The following is an 18,520-nucleotide window of genomic DNA, read 5'->3' as shown; positions in this document are numbered from 1 at the left end:
TGCGTGTCGGTGCTTCGACTTAGGCGCGCGAGGGGGTGTCGTAGTGAGCAGCGTTATTGGGGTCGGGGCTCTGATAGGTCTGGGTCATGCTAGGCTGTTCACCAGAGGGATTGGTGTAGCTCTGGGAACTGTTGTAGTTGGGGTTAAGGTTCGTGGACGAAGTGTTGGGCACGGCCGACATGGAGGGCGAAGGCGTGGCGCCGACAAAGTGCATGGCGATGTAAAAGAGCCCGACGGCCATAATGATGCATCCGACCAGGATGTTGAACCACCTCCATGACAGCGTCAACAGGCCCATGCTATATCGGAAGGAAGCAAAGCTCAAGGTTAGAGCATTCTTTCTCTTTTCTTTTTCTCTCCGTCTTCTTTCACATCCATGAAGACTCTTCGTTCTTTTGGCACGAAAATGTAGACTTGCCTGACATAGACTGCATCGGGCGAAAAAAAAAAAAAAAAAAAAAAAAAACACAATGATTCATATGAAGAAAAATGATTAGCTCTCATCCAAAGATATGAGACAAAGTCAAGTAAAAAAAAAAAAAAAAAATACCACCGCCACGACACAACTTACAAATGCCTCGTCCGAGGAGCGAGAACATGAAGCCCAAGTTATAGACCATCGACTCGGGGATGGTGAACTCCAATGCGAATGTCAACAATCCAAAGATGCTGGAACGTGTGTGTATCACCAACGAAGAATGCGTTAGTCTAACGATTAGGTGTAACCATCACAAATCCATGTGGGCATGCGCAAGGGGGGAGAGGGGGGGGTGCACAGACCAAGCAGATGTTGATGCTTACCAAAGGAACACACCAAGGATGCCCGAGTTCCATGATCCGATATGGACAAAGAGCAGGATACCGCCGAGGATGATAAGGACCGCTTCGAACAGGGGTTATTTTGTAGTCGCAATGCGACAGAATGGGATGGAATGAGATAAGACGGTAGGATTGATAGATTCATATCCATCGTCAGTATGCAGGTCAAATGTCGATGGCTATCACTGGTTATATTAGACTGTGGAGATGCATGATAGCAGCTATTTCAGCCGCTCGTCGCCCCTTACCGACGATGAGGTTCAGCAATCGGAAAAGCGAAGCGCCTTGAGCCATGTTGGAGAGTGATGAAGATGATTGATTGACGAGGTGAGATTGTTAGTAAGAAGAGCAGAGAACAGAGGAATGTGCTGGTACGAAGTGTTTTGGTTGAAGAGAAAGAGAAAAAGAAAACAGCAAAGAAGGTCTTTTTGGTTGTGAAATTGGTAGCTACTGCCACTGCTGCTGCTTCTTTCTTCTCTTTCTTCGTCTCAGTTTACCACTGACTCGCACACCCATACATCCACGCTCGATGAGTGACGGAAAAAAAAAATGTGTCTCGCGTTCATTTCATTGAACCCCCAATGGGACCCTCCTCCACGATGTCAAACTATGTAACGCGTGAAACAGCACAGCTTGCCCATTGGTCTTTATCTCTCGTTACCACCTCAGTACGTCATCAATGGATCCACGTCCATGTCAATTCGTGTATCGGCGGCAAAGTTTATGAACAAGAAAAGAGCAAAGAGAAAATGGGAGAAAGCAAGAGCGTATATGTATGCAACATATTTTAGACTAGACATAGACAACTATAGAAAGAGAGAAACGTTTACTTGGTGACCTCGTGGATGGCCTTGGCGAGGTAGCCAACGTTCTTGCTCGAGATACCGGCAACGGAGATACGGCCATCCTTGGTCAGGTAGACATGGTGCTCCGTCTTCAGTTTCTCGACCTGCTCGGGCGTCAAGCCTGTGTAGCAGAACATACCGATCTGGTTTGTGATGTGATCCCAGTTCAGCTTGGACTTGTACTCGTTCACGAGGTGGTCCTTGAGCTGAGTGCGCATGGTGATGATGCGATCAGCCATCAGCTTAACCTCCTTCAACCACTCGGCGTTCAACTCGGGCGTGTCCAAGACCGCGGAGACGATGCGAGCTCCGTTCACAGGGGGGTTCGAGTACATGGGGCGAACAACAATCTTGATCTGAGAGTCGACACGGGCCTTCTCCTCGGGCGAGGATGTCACCAAACTGAACGAACCAGTGCGCTCTCCATAGAGACCCATATTCTTGGCAAACGACTGAGAGAGGGCAACAAGGTGGCCATCCTTGACAAACTTGCGGAGAGCATAGGCATCCTTATCAGTGCTTCCAGAGGCAAAGCCCTGATAAGCCATATCAAAGAAGGGGAAGTGGCCAGCCTCCTTGACCACCTTTGAAAGTTCGTCCCACTGAGCCTGGGTTGGGTCAACACCAGTGGGATTGTGGGCGCAGGCGTGAAGCAAAATGACGGAGCCCTTAGGAGCGTTCTATAAAGTGCAAAGCGAAGAACCAACTTGTCAGCACACTCTTGGACAGAACCACTGAACAGATCGCCCCCATTTGGCCATGTCGACGCGTTGTATTTACCTTGATGTCGTTGACCATGCCTTCGAAGTCCAATCCGTTTGTCTTCTTGTCAAAGTACTTGTAGTGGTTAACCTCCAGGCCAGAGTCCTTGAAGATTGGGATGTGGTTGCCCCAGGTGGGGGTGGGAACGAAGATCTTCTTGGTAGTAGGAAGCCATCTGGCAAGGAATTCACCTCCAATACGGAGAGCACCAGTGCCGGAGATGGTCTGGGTGATAGCGATCTACAAGAGGGTTATGTATCAGGTATCAGAAAGAAGAAGGTATAAAAAAAAAAAAAAAAAAAAAAAAAAAGCCGCGGTAAACATTAGTCATTCAATGCGCACTTTCTTAAAAGGCACAAAATCTTGAAATAGATCACGAACTTACGCGACCCTCCTTCAAAGGAGCACTGTCGGCACCATAGGCAAGAAGAGCAGCGCCTTTGTTGAACTCTGGGACACCGGTGATGCCGGCATACTCCTTGTCGAGCAGATCCTTCATGATCTTGTTCTCGGCCTATGGATCGAACGAAACCCAAAATGCATGCCAGAATAAGCGTCAGTCTTTTCAGAACAAACAAACAAACAACGGCCTTGTCACATGAAGAGGGGTAGGACGTATGTATCATTGGACACTGTACCTTGCGGACACAGTTCAGGACAAAGGGCTTTCCTGCATCATCACGGTAGGCACCAACACCGAGGTTCATCTTGCGCGGGTCGGTATCCTTCTTGAATGCCTCGGTGACACCGAGAATGGCGTCGGGAGGGCCTAAGAGATGGAATAGGTGGGGGGGGGGGGGGGGGGATTCGTCAGTATCGAGAGTCATTTCTTTTGTTTTCTTTGATAACATGGGTCAAAAATCTCATCCGATCGATCCTCGTAAATCTTTCTCGTCCTGGATCCAGGTCCTTTTATTTTTGTCGGACACATTCGCAGAGCAATCGAGCAATTGCAATATTGCTAGTCCCAAGATCCAGTTTAAGTCGTGTCTTTACTCTGGAGAAGGATATTGATGCTGATCAATGTCGTTTCCTGCGCAGAACAGGGTCCTGCTTCAGTGGTTTGGGGGCTCTTGCGCGCTCCTGTTGCTGATATGTCTTCCCTTTGGTTCTTGTTCACGTTCATGTCCACGTTCATGTTTTTTGTTCGTGCTTTGGAGTTGCGTGTCCCTTGAGGCTTTGTCGGTTTTGGCACTAACATGACCATCTGAAGTATGGGAGATAGGCAAGTGGACAAACATACCCATGGGAACATTGGCCCAGACGGATGAGAAACGGATGCCGATGGCAGCGGTGGGGCGAATGGTGGCGCGAGTCAGGGCGACGCGAGCGAGGGATCTGGAGTGGGCAGCCAACATGGTGGTGTGTGGTGTAGGTATGGAATGTGCAAGGGGAGGAGTGAGGGAAGAGGAAGAGGAAGAGGAAGAGGAAGAGGGAGAGGGAGAGAAAAGGAGAGAAGGCACTATACGCTTGTCGCTTTTGTGTATGTTGTGTGTGGTGTGCTGAGAATAATGCGGGGCAGGCAGGGACGGGGGGGACCGCAGAAGACAATATTGCTTCACCGGCTTGCGGGGTTTTGCGGGGGGATACCTCTTTAAAGAAACAACAAGGCACACATCCTCAACTCGCGCTCACACTCACACTCACACTCGCGCACTTCTACCCATGGCTCAGCAAACACTCCATCGGCTGTGCAAGTGCACAGTACACGTCTGTACGACAGCAAGCACTGTAACTAGTCCTGAAGACTGACACCAAGTCCGTATCTGCATCTTCATCGTCTATACGCCTGTGGGTCGCAAAGGGACATCGCTCTCTGGGGACACTTGCAGCAACGGAAGACCGGCAAGAATACTCCATTTTCTTTTTTTTTTGTTCCCCGGCTGGCTTTTTGAATTCTGTGCCGTAGTCCATGTGCAAATGAGAAAATAGCGACTAGAACCCTGTTTTTATTTTAGGGTTACTTCCCAGAACGACCCGCTTCCTGCTGTCTCTTTCAACCTGTCGGATCAAATTACAACGCGAAGAAATAGACATCTAAAAGCTGCTATCTTGACAGGCGACTGCAGTAGGGCGTATCATGCTCCTGTGTCGCCATTCGAGCACACTGCTCCTGCTATTAATGCAAGTGCATCAGGAATGCCACCCTTTCTTCTTCCTGTCGCTGCTTCCTTCCCACGGTCCACATGCACCCCTCCTCCCGGTTCTTCACGTGTTATCCAGATGGACAAGTAAGCCCGACGACGAGGGTTACTTCTCGCTCTTTTTTTTTTTCTTTTTCGGGTTTGATGCGATAAAGATACCGTGTTGTAGATGACATGGTCCCTTCAGATCAGTCAACTACATATCGATGTATAAATCCACCGATCCAACGACTTCAATCTGTAATGCCTTTATAGAAAATTACACTTCCCATTTTCACAGTAGAGATAGTCTTGCAAACGCAATTGTAATTTATTGAATTAGGAAGCTTTTGAGAAAAAAGAAATTGTCAATAAACAAAGTACGTCCTGTACAGCTGCTTGAATCAGATTCTCAACCCTGGGACCTGGTCCTCGTTCGACGTGGTTGAGGCAGTAATCGCAGTGCAGGAGTCTCCACATGCGCAACCAAGAGCCATTTTACATATTATAACTACAACAACTACATAGCATACATTTTTATCCTCGCAGATGGAGTGGTATTGGCGGCCTCGCTGACTCCTTTATGTAGCTGCTATGTGATGAAATACCTCTTGCAGGCTGATGTACCAGGTTCACGGTCGAGTTGACAAGAGCCGTATCACCCAACGGCCACGCCTTGTGCTCGCCTCAGTGTGTGTACACTCATTAAAAAACGACAGCAAAAGAAACAAGAGCGGTCAACTGGCTGATCGGTCTCTACCCCCCCCCCCCCTTTCCGTGTGAGGAAAATGAATGTGCTGCAGAGTACCTGGTATATTGGAAGGATGCGCCATAGCATGGGTGTTTTTGCAGCCAGAGTGGTAATGGGATACACCGAGAGGGTTGAGGCTCGATGGGGCGAAGCACGAAGGGACGACTTTCTCTTTTTTGGAGCTGTTGTTTGTGGCTGCGCTGTTTACCAGTCCACTTTCTTTTTTCCTCAGTTTAATACAGTTACAGTGGCAGGCAGGCCCCTATCCTTCTTCATCGACCCACCTCAGTCATCACATCCACCACCCCCGCCGCCTCCTCCCCCCTACGATGCCAAAGTCAAGCAGCAAGCGGAAAAAGGAAAAGAATGCCGACTTCAAGGTATAGCAGTAAACATAGACCAGACAGGACTGGACTGGACTGGACGGGTCTCTTCTCCTCGACACACGTCTCAGTGGCATTACTGTGAGTCCACGATCTGTACGCTGACACGGCTGCATTTTGCGCTCCTTATGCAACCATAGAAAACCAAACTGAAGGTCGGGAAGAAAAAGGCCATTGCCGACAGCTTTACGGACACGTCCTTCAAATCAAGGGGTACGAGACAAAGGCTAGACCTCGCAGCTTCATCCTTAACAAACCTCGATCCGTCTTGTTGAAACTGTTTGAAAACAACTTACACTCCCCTATTTCACTCTGCAGCCATCTCGCTTCCTAGCCAATCCATCAGCCATGACAAGACCGCTCTCCTGACGAATTCCCGCAATACCACCTTCGCAGAACTCATAACCCAATTGAAGCACTATAGTCCTAGCACTCGCAAGGACGCGCTCTTGGGTATGCGAGATCTTTTTCATCGCCATCCGCATCTGTTACCCCTTCACCTCGGTGTCCTTGTCAACACCGTGGTCCGGCTTTTGATTGACGATGTATGTTTCATGTCCCGGACTTGCCATAGAAGAAAGGGTTCGGTCTAGTCGATATGCTCGTCTGTCTAACCGCTGTCATTCACCATTTTTTTCTCCCTTCTAGTCGAGCATTGTGCGCAAGGCTTTACAATCATTCCTTGGGGAATTTATCCCAATGCTCCACCCTCGAGACGTTCACCCGTTTTTGCCGCTCCTAATCGTATACACTTGCTCCGCCATGACCCATATTTTGGAAGATATCCGCGATGACGCCCTTAAGTTCATGGATCTCTGGGTTGCAGTTGGAGGTCAGATCGCTGTCAATGGCTTTTGGGATAAGGTATGCCATTGTTTGGTAATGACTATACGTCCATTGCGCCCCCTGTAGTTTTGTACAGCAAATTCACGAGACGATCATCATTTTCTCTCATAGATCATTCCCAACTATGTCTCGCTCTTAACATCGGACTCAAATGCCACGAACGCTTCAAAGCTATCAAGTGCAATGTCTTTTTCAGCCTCAGCAGCATCGGGGATGGTTGGTGGAGTAGGATCGACGCTTTCTACCTCAAAGACAGTAGCTGGAGCCATCACAGGCAAGAACGCACCGGGCTCACTGAAAGCCAAGAGCGATGTCCTGCAAAGCTTGGCTGGATTTTTACAAGAAGGTCTGGGAGGAAAAGAAAGCGAGAAGGACCCGTACTGGTTTTTGAGGAACTTTTTGGCAACCGCTCACGCCCGCAAGTCGTTCAACACAGCCAGGACACATTTTGGAAGTCATGATGGGCAGTCCAAAGTATCAGACGCAAAGAAGCGGAAGGCATCACAACACAGCGCAAAGGATCGCACCCTAGGACGCTCCACCCGCAAAAGAGCCCTTTCAAGTGATGAGTCAAGTGAGGACGACGAGAAGAGCAGTGAAGAGCAAAGCGATACGGATGGCGAATCGCTTCAAACTGAGGATTCTGCTGATGAGAAGGAAGCAGAACAAGCAGGATCGTTGCTGTTCGACCCTACGCCTGTCGTTTCATTCAGTCATGCTACCAGGCATTATCAAGCACCTGCCATTTTCCCGATCCACCCTTCCACTGCTCGCTCTTCAATGATCCTCGCTATTTTTGGCCAAACTCAAAACTCGGGTAGCGACTTTGCTGAGGCTACCAGCATTCCTATTAAGGTCTTCCCGCAGCAAGGAGGAGCAGCAGCGTCTGGCGTGGGAGCCAATGCCGGTGCGAGTGGTAGTGGCAAAAGCGCCGACGATAGCCTTGGTGGAGCTCAGGGTCGGCTCTCCCAGATCAAGCCTTTGATTTCAACTTTGCACCCATTGTTACTCTCAATGTGGTTGGATACTGCGCCGACAGTTTTTGCTTCAACCACGACTATCCACGCCAACCATGCTCTGACGATCGTTCACCTGGTACTAAGAATTTGGGGTATTCTTTGGAGGGCAGCCCTGGCCCGGCCAAAGAAGAATGCAGAGACTGAGGAGGAAATCGAGCTGGAGAGAGAGGAAGAGCGATGGCTGGAGGAATATCTGCAGGGTTTGCTCCGACATGTCCTGATCTACTTTCCGTTCGGCAAGGATACCGTAGCGATGATGGACTCAAAGGTAAAGACTTGAGACTGAGTGTGCCAGTGTGTTGAAACTGTTTCTAGTGGTGTCATTAACACTTACTCATATTTATTCTCTGGTACACATAGGTAGCCTCCATCCTGCAAGAGATGAATACCACATATTGCGAATTGACGTCTCTGTTCCTGCTGGGGTCCGGCATTGGAAGGGTGCGAAGCGTACACAAAGATAATTTGAAGAAATCGACTACGAGCGTCTCTCAGACCAGGGCCAAAAAAGCGTTGAAAACCTCGTACAGACCCTCCAACAAACACGCGAAGAAGCGCATGGCGGCAATGGAGGACGAGCCATTAATATCTTCTTCATCAGATTATGACAGCGAGGCGGATGAAAACGCACCACAGGGTTGGATCCATAAAAATGATGATATGGTCTCTATCCGAGTGGAGACACCAGCATGGGCAGACCAAGTTGTCGATTTTGTTCTCGATACCCTCGGATGGGTCACTCCGGAGGGTCAGAAGGACGTCGATGCAGGTCTCAGTCAAACGCCCATTATGAGCAGCCTTTCCACAGACTTTAAGTCTCAGCATCTGGTGGCCCTCCTTCCCACACTCTGGACTTTGTTGAATTGCCTGGAAATCCAACGGAGAGAGTGGGTGTTTGAGGCCCTCATAACGTACTTTGATAATGTCCATGTACAGAGCGGCGCCAAGAACATTGTGCTCCAGTTTCTAGCTTTGGTTATCAAGGTATGATATGAGGTAACTCTGCTTTAGCTGTTTATGTAATTGGATATCTTCATCGGTGTACTGACGACCGACATTGTTCCCTCTCGACCAGTTGCAATCGCACCCCCACTACACCGGATCTTTTACTGTGACCATACCGGGAGCCCGTGCCACGGTGGTCCGAAGGGCTTTGTCGGGACTGTCGAAGAAGAGTCGGAGAGAACAGCAGGGCTCGATCAGAAAGATGTCCGGTCTTCTTGCGTCTAGCTTACTGAAATTGCCGAAGTTGTTGTGGGACCTTGGTACGGAGAGAATCGAGACCAGCCAGACTGTGCTTGATCTTTTGGCGTGGGTGACCGTGATCGCAGGGGACAATCATGTAGAGGCGGAGCGCGAGAAGGAACGGGTGCAGTTCCTGAAGACGCTGCAGAGCTACATGGCCCTCTTCTTCTGTGTCACGGTCGCTAACAAGGATGGCCAAGGTGGGAAGCGGACGGTGATGGGACCCTTTGTGAAGCTGCCTGCGTCGCTGCAGAGACGAGCTATTGAGATTGTGTTTTACTCGGGCGTATTAGCTGCTGATCCTTTTTTTGGTGAGAACACCGTGTCTCAGAAGAAGAAGGATGCCCTCGCGGTCAAGAATGCACCTCTGCTAGCAGCGGTCAAGTTGTGTTGTCAAGGTAGGGAATGTGAGGTGCAGAGGTTATGATGGTTGGCAAACATACCATGCGCAAGGAATATATGGCTGATATAACCTTTCATTATTGTCCACTGTCTTTTAGTGGACGATCTTCCGGACGAGACCAGACTGTACATTCAGGAAACACTCAGGATTGCATAGAACCAATAATAAATATAGCTTTTGGACGCGACAAAGAATATGGTAGTTACGCGCATGAGTGCGGTTTAGGATAGTAGGCCGATATCTCTCTCGTGAGGACGCGACAAACAACAATAACTAGACTACAAATGTATTTCATTTTACGCGACAATATAGATATGGCATTGCGTTTTGAACACGACTTTTAGATGGTTGAATGATGCAAAGAAATAAAAAAAATAAAAAAAAAAAAAAGAAGCGGAAATTGTTTCAGCTCTTTTTTTTTTTTTTTTTTTTTTTTTTCTTTCGCAGATGTTTTTATGTTGTATGGTTACAATGGTTTAGTGTTTGGCTAATGTTGTCAAAACTGATACTGCTACAATGGTGAAAGGAAGACGGACAAAGATGTTACAGTTGTACAGCTACAGGAGGAAAAAGGAAAGCAGGAAAGGGCTATTGTACAGCAATCATATACAAAAGGACAGAGAAAGAAAATACGACAACGTGGAATGAAATGCTGGGTAGTAAAACTGAAGACAGACAGACAATGATGCTGTTGGTGACAGGAACTGTACAAAGAGACAAAGAAAGAACTGAAGAAAGAGAGAGAAAGAAAAAATGCGCCTAGGCCATGACGAGGTCAAAGGCCAGGGTGCTGAAAAGGTCAGAGGCCGAATCGACTTCCTCGGAAGAGGCGCCCTGGAAGATCTGAGCGTAGCAATTCTGGCTGCTACAGTCCTCTTCATCATCGGGGCTGACGAAGGCCTGCTCTAGCATAAGACGCTTGCGGGTATTTCTGCTAGACATCACATAAACAGGACTGCACAAAAAATCCAAGGGCTCCTCGCGCTCCTCTTCCTCCTCGTCATCAGAGCCCATGAAGGCGTAGGTAGAACAGCGCTTCTTCTTGTAGTGGGCCACGGAGTTCGAGTGGTCCTCGGGAGGGCATGGCAGCGAGGGATAAATACAGCTGTCGAGTCGGTCGAGGGCAACGACGGTAGCTGCGGCAGCGGCGCAGACAGGGCTAGGATAGACAGCCTCGGCATGAGGGCTGGAGGCGTCGGAGGAGTGGTGGTCGTCAGCGACGGGAAGACTCCTTCCAATCAGACAAGAGACGTCAGAGAGGATGGGAGTCGCTGGGGCGGAAAGATATGCAGCAAGTTCCGAGGGCTCGATATCGGGAATCAAGAAGGCCAGGAGCTGCTCCTCCGTTGGGGACAGTGGGGGTGTGAAGAGCAGGGACTCGCTGTTTGTCCTGGAGTGATAGGCACCAGTGGTGGTGGAGCTGTGATGGTGGTGATAGCGAGTCTTGGGGCAAGGGGAGGAGGACAGAGAAAGGGCGGGAGACAGGGACATGGCCATGGCTGTGCGGATGTGTACGTGGGAGCGTGTGTACGTGTGTGTGTGTGTGTATGTGTATGTATGAATTATGCTGTGCTGTGCAATGCAGCAAGAGAGTCTCTAGATGTACGGGTATGGGAGGAGAAGGAGTCTGTGTGTGTACGTGTGGAGAAGCGAGACGAGAGGGAGGGGACTGGTATCACGTGCAGTGAATGGGAGGGAGGAGGGGGCGGTGCGGTTGGGGATCTGTTTGTTTACGGCAGGTAAATCACCCGTGGAAAGGGCTGTGGGACGACGGGAGAAAAAAAGAAGAGGAATGACGGAATGAGAAAAGGGAGGGAGAAACAAAAGAGAAAGAGAGAAGAGAACAGCGACAGGAAAGAGGAAAGAAATGGGAACAAGGGAAAACATCGTCTGGTATATATACGATTTCGGAAATGGGCCTAGTGAATGAATTGAAGTGAATAGGGCGCATACTCAGTCTGATATAATTTGATTCAAGTTATCGGAGCAGAGTATTATGTCGGGACTGAATAGCCTCGACTGGACTGAATCCTGCATTGTATAATGTCATCAGACAACGGTTAGGGCGGAAAGGGCCAGAAGAACGAGGAAGGAAGAAAAGAAAGGGGAGCGTGTGTTGCGGAGATTGGACAGAGACAAACACAAGCAAAGGGCGGTGAGAGACCTTGTGCGAGGCTATCAATAAGCAATCGATTCAATGCCCACAATGACAACGATATACCTATATAGTCTACCTAATATACCTATATTCCTATATAGTCTACCTATATAGTCTACTTACATACTTAAACCTGTCTAGTCTAAGCAGCGCTGCATGCCACCCTCGTCTTCCTCTGCTCCTCTGCACACCGCACGCACGCGCACTCCAACAGGTCGGGCGCTTTTAGGTTCACGTTCGGTCTTGTTTAAAGGGGAGAGCACCACACCGCGTCGCGCCGTCAAGTGAAATACGCTGTACTCTATTATTTATATTCCCGTATATTAAGAAATGGGATGGGGATATGAAGCATCCAACGGAGCACAAGAACCTGCTCCCACTCTCGATCGTACTTGCACCCATACTGCGCGCGTCCTTGCCTGCTGCGTCTGAGCTCTGAGCTGAGCTGAGCTCGATTCTTTTTTGTTATTCGCTCTGGGCAGAGAAGGAGGACAAGCGAAAGATGAAGAGAGGAGTTTAAGATCCATGTGCTGTATGAAATAATATCCCACCAATAGAACTCGCCCGCATTACAAAAAAGACCTGTTTGTATGTGTGTATGTATGTGTGTGTGTTTGTCTGTGGGCTGGTCCAGCCAACCAAGGCTCGGATGTTTGTTTATCTCTCGTTACTCTGGGCCGATGACATCTGTATTTCACTTTTGTCCGCCCTTTGCCTGCTCGAAAAGGTTTGGCTGAAGTGCCCTGCCTGCCTGACTGGGCTGGACAGCTGGGCTGGCCTGGTTGGCTGGCTGGCTGGGTTGCTCATGCAATACAGCAGCAGCAACAAAAAAAAAAAAAAAAAAAATCAGAGCCCGCCCCTTTCATGGTGCTGCTTCTGGATGACACCCGTCCACCCTCTCCCTTTTCCCTTTTCCCTTTTTCCGAAAAGAGTCGCAGCCAATGCGGTTCGACCAACAACGACAGCAAAAAAATATTCTCGCAGTCCTCTTGTCTCATTCTGTCCGCCCTCCCATCTCTCCACGCACACACGCGCGCTCACTCACTCACTCACGCACGCACTCAATGTGTCATATTGATGCTTACAGTACTCTCGCTCAATAGTAGACTACTGCAGCCTAGTCTAGTCTACAGCTGCCTGCTGAAATAGTCCCATCCATAGTCTGCCTCGGCCGATTGACTTCGGCCATGCTATTTTAAACAGCACGCACCCAATTCTGACCGAGCGGACTAAATCCAACAACCGATCATGGCCTTCATGCATCTTGCGCTCTCTCTCTCTCTCTCTCTCCCTCTCTCTCTAGTCCGACCGCTTACACGTACACACTCGGCCCAATGCCTCTATGCCTCTATGCCTTTATTATGATATACATAGAATGGCCTCTAATTTAATTCGACATACAGTACATTTCCGACATACCTCATTCACCCCGACGTGGGTGAGCGTGTTCTGTTATTTGTGCATGCGTCGTGCCTGCCCGACCCTAACCCTGCGTCTTGTGCAATCGAACCAACACTCCAGCTCCTGCCCAGCCCCAAACATCCCAAACCAGACCCAACCCAAAACTAAACCACCCCAAACGACCCTCAGCCAGCCAGGGTACTGGACTGTAGAGGGTGGCATTCAAGCACCGCTTCTGCTGATTACGACTCCATGAGATAGACTACAATCTGTGGATGACAATCATGACAATCACTGAGACCGAGGGAATAAGGGAATAAGGGAATAAACTAAAGAGGCTGCCATGTGCCCCCTGTTATGCTGTAGTACGGTACATGACGCGGGGTATTATTTGAATGCTACATTACGTGCGCAAGAATAAAGTAAGGAGAAAGAGTCTTCAGCCAGTCCAGGGGTCATTAGTACAGGGATGTACACGCACATGCGTACAGGCCTTCCATGTACAAACTTGGACATGGGCACCCGCTTTGACGCGTCTCTCGCCTAGGGCCCTAGGGCTCCCCCTTCTTCTTCTCCTCCTTCTTCCTTGATAGCATTTATCCACCCATCCCTAGATTATATCACTGTACCCTCCCCCTGTGTCCCTCTGTCCCTACAGCATGCGCGTACATACGAGTGTGCACACCCATGCAAAACAAAGAAAACTCTCCCTTTAGCCATGCACAACCCCCTCGCCAGTCTACTAGTCTACTCTCTCCTCAAAACTTGCGGGAACAAACTCAACGACGCGTGGTTTTCTTTGTTTACCATGAAAACATACCTATGTGCTTTGCATAGAACAGCTCCCTCCCCCCAGATGCCCATGCACACTTTCTTCGGGGTCTTCGGGGTCATAGGCTCTAATTCCATCCGACTCCGTATAAGAAATACATCATTCTGTTACAGGACTCTCTCTTTACAAAACGCCTGGCCATATCGCCTATCGTCAGCCAATCATCTAGCCCCTCAATTTACACAAGAACACACCCGAAACAGACCCTTTTTTTTTTTCTGGATGCCTATTGGAATCCCAGTAAAGGACTAGAGCGCTACTTTGACTCATGCGCTCCACCCATCGGTCTTCTTTTTGTCCCCTAATTCCCCTAATTCCAACCCATTCGCACTATAGACTATCAGGGAGTCTGCTTGTGCGTGTCATTTTATTCCCGTGGATGCATGTCAGCGCACATTTACCAAACCTTCTGCAGACAGAAAGAATACTAGTCTAACCTAACTAACGACCTGAAGAAGGTCTCGCAGAAAAACGTCTTAATTGACCCTGATCGGGGCCCGGTCTGACACCGTTGACTATTTTCCTGGTCACCTTTCATCGTTACCAGATCATAGTCTGACTGTCGTCACTGTCGGCACTCCTTTGTTTTCGCAGAGTCCCACTGGACTAGAACAATTGGCCTCCATCCGATCGAAATATGTGCGAAATGCCCGTGCTGAGTATAGCCGTCCTTGCTTTTTTGTTGACAAGATCCTCCGTCGCATGCATGAACCGAACAGGGTCCACCCAATGCTGACCCATTCGGGGTATTAATGAACCATCTCCCGGGAAGCCCTCATCCGCTAATTATACTTGCGCATCTACAGTACTCAAATTCCTATTCGCTCCAATCGCTCGTTGAAAATTAAATTGGAAAAGGGCTTTTTCTAGTGGGGGGATTATTTATTTTATGCGATCTGGGCTCTCGCCGTTTTAAATCGTACAAGTAGCCTACAATAGGCTAGGGCTTGACTCGTATGGAGCATGTGGCGCGTGGAAACAAGAAATGGCCCAGACTAATCTAACGATAACTCGAAACACCTGCTCATCTGTGTGAGCTTGTAGATCATCATAAAAATATTCTGTGCGACGTCCAAGTCCTGTTTCAAGGGCCTCTTATTGGCAGGCAAACAGAAAGGGGTAAAGCGTGCTTGTCAGCATAGTTCTCAAAGGCTGGGGGCCAATGAACGCCAACACCAGATGGAGAGGAAGGCACGATTTTTTGCCACAAGCAAACAGCAAAGCTAACAAACCAAACAAACCAGCGCAGCCGCATCGCCACCGACTTCACTTGCAAGGGCTCATGAAAATAAGGGAGATCGTATGTAAGTTTTTTGTAGGTCTACATGCCTACAAAGATAACATAGATTGCAACAGTATGTCTTTCCTTGATTCAGTGCGTTTCAAAAAGAAATAATCTGTTTGACAGTCCAAACGGAAATCTATGTAGATCGTTTACCCTGAAATGCATCAAGTATTGTACATGGATTTTCTGTAGGGTGGTTATCCCGAGGAAAAGAAATGCAAAAGTGTTTGTACTCGGACTTGAACCGAGGACCGTCTGTGTGTTAGACAGACGTGATAACCAACTACACCATACAAACAGATTCATTCCCTTGAAAAAGGAAAAAGTCGAATGATTTTATATTAATTAAAATAATTTTGCATCACGTGCCACAGTGTGACTGCTTTTTGGCCGAGAATTGGTGGCATTCGCTGACCATGTAAACGGGAGCTGCCCTCACGCAGGAGTTAGGTTAGGCTAGCTATGCGACATGGGTTATGAATTTGACGCCTCAAGCCAACATAGTTGGTAGGGGATGCGGCTCTGCCGTGCATGGAAGGCATCTATGGCTTCAAGGCCTTTGCGGACCATGCGTCTTGTGCTCATGGGGATTTATGTTAATAAAAAAAAAAAAAAAAAGTAAACGGGAGCTGCCCTGGCCCCATGCTTGACCCAGACGCAGCGGATCGGACGCTGCTGGATTGCCTGCAAGGGAGGAGGCGGTTGACAACTATGGAGGGGATGGGGAAGATACCCTTCTTGTAACAAGGTGTTTTCAGCTTTTAACACACTGATGAGATGTGGCAATTGTTGCGCAGGCCCTAGGGGCAGGCCCGGGGAATGTGACCTGTCTTTTGGCGACTGTGGATTGGTTTCGCTTTGGTGGTGAGGACAACAATAGTAGATCTTTGCTAGTTAGTCTGATAGATTCGCAGAGTCAATTGACTTGAGAGACAAGTTGTTATAAAAAAAATAAAAAGAGAATTGGTGGCAAAAAAACCCCTCCCAATATCGTTAATAAAAAAAAATCGTTGAAGACCCCTGTTAATGCGACAGGTCACGTAGGGTACAGCTTAGACTTGCCATGCTATTTGTGTTGTGAAACCAAGGCACCTCAAGTCAACGAATTGGTAGGGATACAGCTCTGCTGTGTGTGGAAGGCATATGGGCTCTAAAGGGGCTTTCGCGGACCACGCGTCTAGTTGCACAGGTGGATTCTTGTGAATAAAAAAAAAAAAAAAAGGACCTTCTTTGGTGGAATTCTTCAGATCACGGTTATGTCTTTGAGGGTTCTCAAAAAAAAGGGATTACTTTGCGGAATGGCCAACTACAGTAGATCATTGTTAGTTGGGGTTTGATAGCCGTATCCTTGACGTTCATCTGTAAAATTTGTAGTTGTTATTGCGGTGCAAGAAAGTTGAAGGTGCCGTTATCACGGCTTAGCCTTCAAACCGAACGAATTAGCGCCGTCAAGTAAAAACCAGTGTAGTAAATGCTATCCGGTAATTCCAGTACAGTAAAAAAGCGTCTCCACATGAATTAAAGTCTCTTGCTTTACAAGCGATTATAGAAAATATGAGGCCTAATGTGACTGACATCCCTGGAGAACTGCAACTCCATTTTATTGACGGCGAGTAATAGCAACTACATCGCGGCCGTGGTGTATCGGCTAGTTATGGTGGTTGGATATTGTTTCCTGGTATTGAATCGATGCGTTGATATCGAGCGTGAGCGTTATTAAGCCTTTACTCCGGCGTACAGAGCGAGAATCTCAGGCATATAATTCATTATCAACGAAGAGATTGAAAACCTAATGTGCCCACATATTGATGTTAGTTGGTACTTGACAGCGTGGATGAAGACTTGGTATCGATAACCACTGTGCGAAGACAAGACGTACAAGATAGTCGCAGTTGGCGATCCCATGAGTCCACCCTCGCTTGCACGCTGGTTCAAGTATGATTCTACAGAGAAGATCATTCCAACCCATAGACAGGTCCGATTCTATAATCCGCGCGAAAGTGAGTAAGGGGGAAACCATGTTAGGCACTGCCCAATTATGTTCACGTTGCTGTCAAGGCCTCGTTCAAGTCCTTCAGTAACATTGGGAACCACAATCCAAGGTCCAGTCTCTGCTTTGATTCCATGAGCCCTGTTTTTGGGCTCCTGCAGTGTCGAATACCACCCTCTGTAGTGCAATTGCTCCTTCTGAATCCATTGTAAGAATGCTGCGTGATAATCTACTTGCCCTAATCATCAAGCCAACCACAGCTGTCGAGGCAACATGGGTGACACGGAAACAGGTCAATAACTCAGGTTAATATCGGGTCCTTGGAGAAATAACGGCGCGTCTAGGGAACATACGCATGCACAAAGTCTGTAGCACACCAACCTGCAACAAGAGCGACGAATCCATGGACGTCAGGGTCATCATCCTCGATGCGCTTGACCTCTGGTTTGTACTCGACGATGTGATCGGGCCTTCTTGGATCAGCGGATGAAATAGAGGAAGATGTTGCAGCTGCAGAGGAGGACATGAGTGCGGCAGTTGAAAGGATGAGAGAATGCGGAGGAGGTGTGAGAGAACATGGTCTCGCAGCTGATGACAGTGCTAAGTCTCTTAAATATGATATAAATATTTGGAATTCATCTTACCTTATCCTTTAATATCTATTGTGGGCTGGAAGGAAGTGCGCCCGCCTGGACCAGTTGGTTGGTGGGTCTGCTGCTGTCATCACCATAAACAAAGAAAGAGAGGAAATGGAACGCTGAGAAGGATCGTGCAAGGGAAAGAGGGTCCTGTTGGCTGCTGCAGAGGCCTGTCCTTAAAAATGAATGACAGTTGGACTCTCAAATATCATCATGACGGTATCCAGCATGTGGTATAAAAAGAGGCCCGCGACCAAAATGCATTTCTTTTCATCCATTCTTTCCCACTCACACTCAAACACACCTTCACAATCAACCAGATCGATACCATGGTAAGTGTGCCATCTCTTCTTCTTTCTTTTTCTCTTTTTTGTGTCCAGACCGTCTCAATGCGAACTGCTATCCTCTGCTATCACTTGCTAACATGAATATCATCACTGTCATTTGATGGGTATCTAGACCAACCCCAGCTTCTCAGAATCCCAGCTCGTCAACATCAAGCAGCAGTTCGTCGCCATGGACAAGGACGGCGATGGCCTCATTAGCGAGTCCGAGTTCCTTGAGACCCTCAAGAACACCAATCGTAACCCGGAGGACTACGATATCCAAAAGTTCTTTTCCGAGGCTGACAAGAACAGGGACGGCAAGATCACTTTTAACGAATTCGCAGATGCCTGCCAAAATCTTGGACTTGGCAAGGATCTCCCTGTCTCTGGCCAGCCTTCGAAGAAGAGCGCCAAGGAGGTCGATGCCATCTTCCGTAACTTTGATCGCGACGGCGATGGCTCCATCACGGCGAAAGAGTTGCGCGAGGCCTTGGCTGCTCAGGGTGACAAGCCCTCCGAGAGCGAGATTGATGATATGATCAAGGCTGCAGATAAGAACAACGACAACAAGGTCGACCGCGAGGAGTTTGCCAAAATGATTTAGTCCCCTTCTAATCCGTCTATCCGTTGGGGATGTGTACATAATAAAGTAAATTTTCAACAGTCCATGCACTTGCGCAACGACACATAACTT

The 18,520-nt window shown here is 48.4% G+C and overlaps 7 protein-coding genes and 1 non-coding gene across 8 annotated transcripts; 3 read left to right on the top strand and 5 right to left on the bottom strand.

The window, feature by feature from the left end:
* Window positions 1-19: 19 nt before the first annotated feature.
* Window positions 20-1,113, bottom strand: BC939DRAFT_508006 (COPI associated protein-domain-containing protein; the record flags this gene model as incomplete). The annotated part of the gene is made up of 4 exons (XM_051560953.1): window positions 20-299; window positions 568-669; window positions 802-883; window positions 1,068-1,113. The coding sequence occupies 4 exons, from the start codon at window positions 1,111-1,113 to the stop codon at window positions 20-22; spliced, it is 510 nt and encodes a 169-aa protein (XP_051406807.1).
* Window positions 1,114-1,645: 532 nt separating this feature from the next.
* On the bottom strand, window positions 1,646-3,784 carry BC939DRAFT_403431 (aspartate aminotransferase; the record flags this gene model as incomplete). The annotated part of the gene is made up of 5 exons (XM_051552741.1): window positions 1,646-2,344; window positions 2,445-2,666; window positions 2,812-2,940; window positions 3,065-3,195; window positions 3,670-3,784. 5 exons carry the CDS (start codon window positions 3,782-3,784, stop codon window positions 1,646-1,648), a joined length of 1,296 nt encoding a protein of 431 aa, XP_051406806.1.
* Window positions 3,785-5,562: 1,778 nt separating this feature from the next.
* On the top strand, window positions 5,563-9,638 carry BC939DRAFT_497168 (uncharacterized protein). The gene is made up of 8 exons (XM_051559714.1): window positions 5,563-5,680; window positions 5,824-5,896; window positions 6,002-6,228; window positions 6,332-6,547; window positions 6,641-7,816; window positions 7,909-8,532; window positions 8,624-9,191; window positions 9,294-9,638. The coding sequence occupies exons 1-8, from the start codon at window positions 5,630-5,632 to the stop codon at window positions 9,350-9,352; spliced, it is 2,994 nt and encodes a 997-aa protein (XP_051406805.1). The 5' UTR covers window positions 5,563-5,629; the 3' UTR covers window positions 9,353-9,638.
* Window positions 9,638-11,059, bottom strand: BC939DRAFT_467891 (uncharacterized protein). The gene has a single exon (XM_051557855.1). The coding sequence runs from the start codon at window positions 10,691-10,693 to the stop codon at window positions 9,956-9,958; it is 738 nt and encodes a 245-aa protein (XP_051406804.1). The 5' UTR covers window positions 10,694-11,059; the 3' UTR covers window positions 9,638-9,955.
* Window positions 11,060-13,308: 2,249 nt separating this feature from the next.
* On the top strand, window positions 13,309-14,082 carry BC939DRAFT_31449 (uncharacterized protein). The gene is made up of 2 exons (XM_051551483.1): window positions 13,309-13,827; window positions 13,924-14,082. The coding sequence occupies exons 1-2, from the start codon at window positions 13,474-13,476 to the stop codon at window positions 14,026-14,028; spliced, it is 459 nt and encodes a 152-aa protein (XP_051406803.1). The 5' UTR covers window positions 13,309-13,473; the 3' UTR covers window positions 14,029-14,082.
* A 1,014-nt stretch (window positions 14,083-15,096) lies between these two features.
* On the bottom strand, window positions 15,097-15,170 carry BC939DRAFT_t178. Its single transcript has one exon. It is a non-coding gene; the product is annotated as a tRNA-Val (tRNA).
* A 1,270-nt stretch (window positions 15,171-16,440) lies between these two features.
* On the bottom strand, window positions 16,441-17,424 carry BC939DRAFT_467884 (uncharacterized protein). Its single transcript, XM_051557854.1, has 4 exons — window positions 17,244-17,424; window positions 17,100-17,122; window positions 16,752-16,855; window positions 16,441-16,661 (listed from the first exon to the last, which is right to left on the bottom strand). The coding sequence occupies exons 1-4, from the start codon at window positions 17,386-17,388 to the stop codon at window positions 16,589-16,591; spliced, it is 345 nt and encodes a 114-aa protein (XP_051406802.1). The 5' UTR covers window positions 17,389-17,424; the 3' UTR covers window positions 16,441-16,588.
* Window positions 17,425-17,682: 258 nt separating this feature from the next.
* On the top strand, window positions 17,683-18,492 carry BC939DRAFT_533298 (uncharacterized protein; the record flags this gene model as incomplete). The annotated part of the gene is made up of 3 exons (XM_051561695.1): window positions 17,683-17,733; window positions 17,821-17,832; window positions 17,960-18,492. 3 exons carry the CDS (start codon window positions 17,683-17,685, stop codon window positions 18,428-18,430), a joined length of 534 nt encoding a protein of 177 aa, XP_051406801.1. The 3' UTR covers window positions 18,431-18,492.
* Window positions 18,493-18,520: the final 28 nt, after the last annotated feature.

Source organism: Gamsiella multidivaricata, assembly GCF_025024155.1.
Source record: "Gamsiella multidivaricata strain RSA 2152 chromosome Unknown BC939scaffold_114, whole genome shotgun sequence".
NCBI classification, from domain to species: Eukaryota; Fungi; Mortierellomycota; class Mortierellomycetes; order Mortierellales; family Mortierellaceae; genus Gamsiella; species Gamsiella multidivaricata.
This window is presented reverse-complemented; position numbering and strand designations above follow the sequence as displayed.

Bases quoted from the DNA above. Each gene is read 5' to 3' on its own strand.
- BC939DRAFT_497168 (XM_051559714.1), top strand. From the start codon at position 5,630: ATGCCAAAGTCAAGCAGCAAGCGGAAAAAGGAAAAGAATGCCGACTTC. The intron at 5,897-6,001 runs GTACGAGACAAA...TTCACTCTGCAG, and splicing joins CACGTCCTTCAAATCAAGGG to CCATCTCGCTTCCTAGCCAA. The intron at 8,533-8,623 runs GTATGATATGAG...CCTCTCGACCAG, and splicing joins TTCTAGCTTTGGTTATCAAG to TTGCAATCGCACCCCCACTA.
- BC939DRAFT_467891 (XM_051557855.1), bottom strand. From the start codon at position 10,693: ATGGCCATGTCCCTGTCTCCCGCCCTTTCTCTGTCCTCCTCCCCTTGC.
- BC939DRAFT_31449 (XM_051551483.1), top strand. From the start codon at position 13,474: ATGCACAACCCCCTCGCCAGTCTACTAGTCTACTCTCTCCTCAAAACT. The intron at 13,828-13,923 runs GTAAAGGACTAG...TTCGCACTATAG, and splicing joins GGATGCCTATTGGAATCCCA to ACTATCAGGGAGTCTGCTTG.
- BC939DRAFT_467884 (XM_051557854.1), bottom strand. From the start codon at position 17,388: ATGTCCTCCTCTGCAGCTGCAACATCTTCCTCTATTTCATCCGCTGAT. The intron at 16,856-17,099 runs GCAAGTAGATTA...CGCGGATTATAG, and splicing joins TGGTTGGCTTGATGATTAGG to AATCGGACCTGTCTATGGGT. The intron at 16,662-16,751 runs GTACGTCTTGTC...TGGGCACATTAG, and splicing joins TCGCCAACTGCGACTATCTT to GTTTTCAATCTCTTCGTTGA.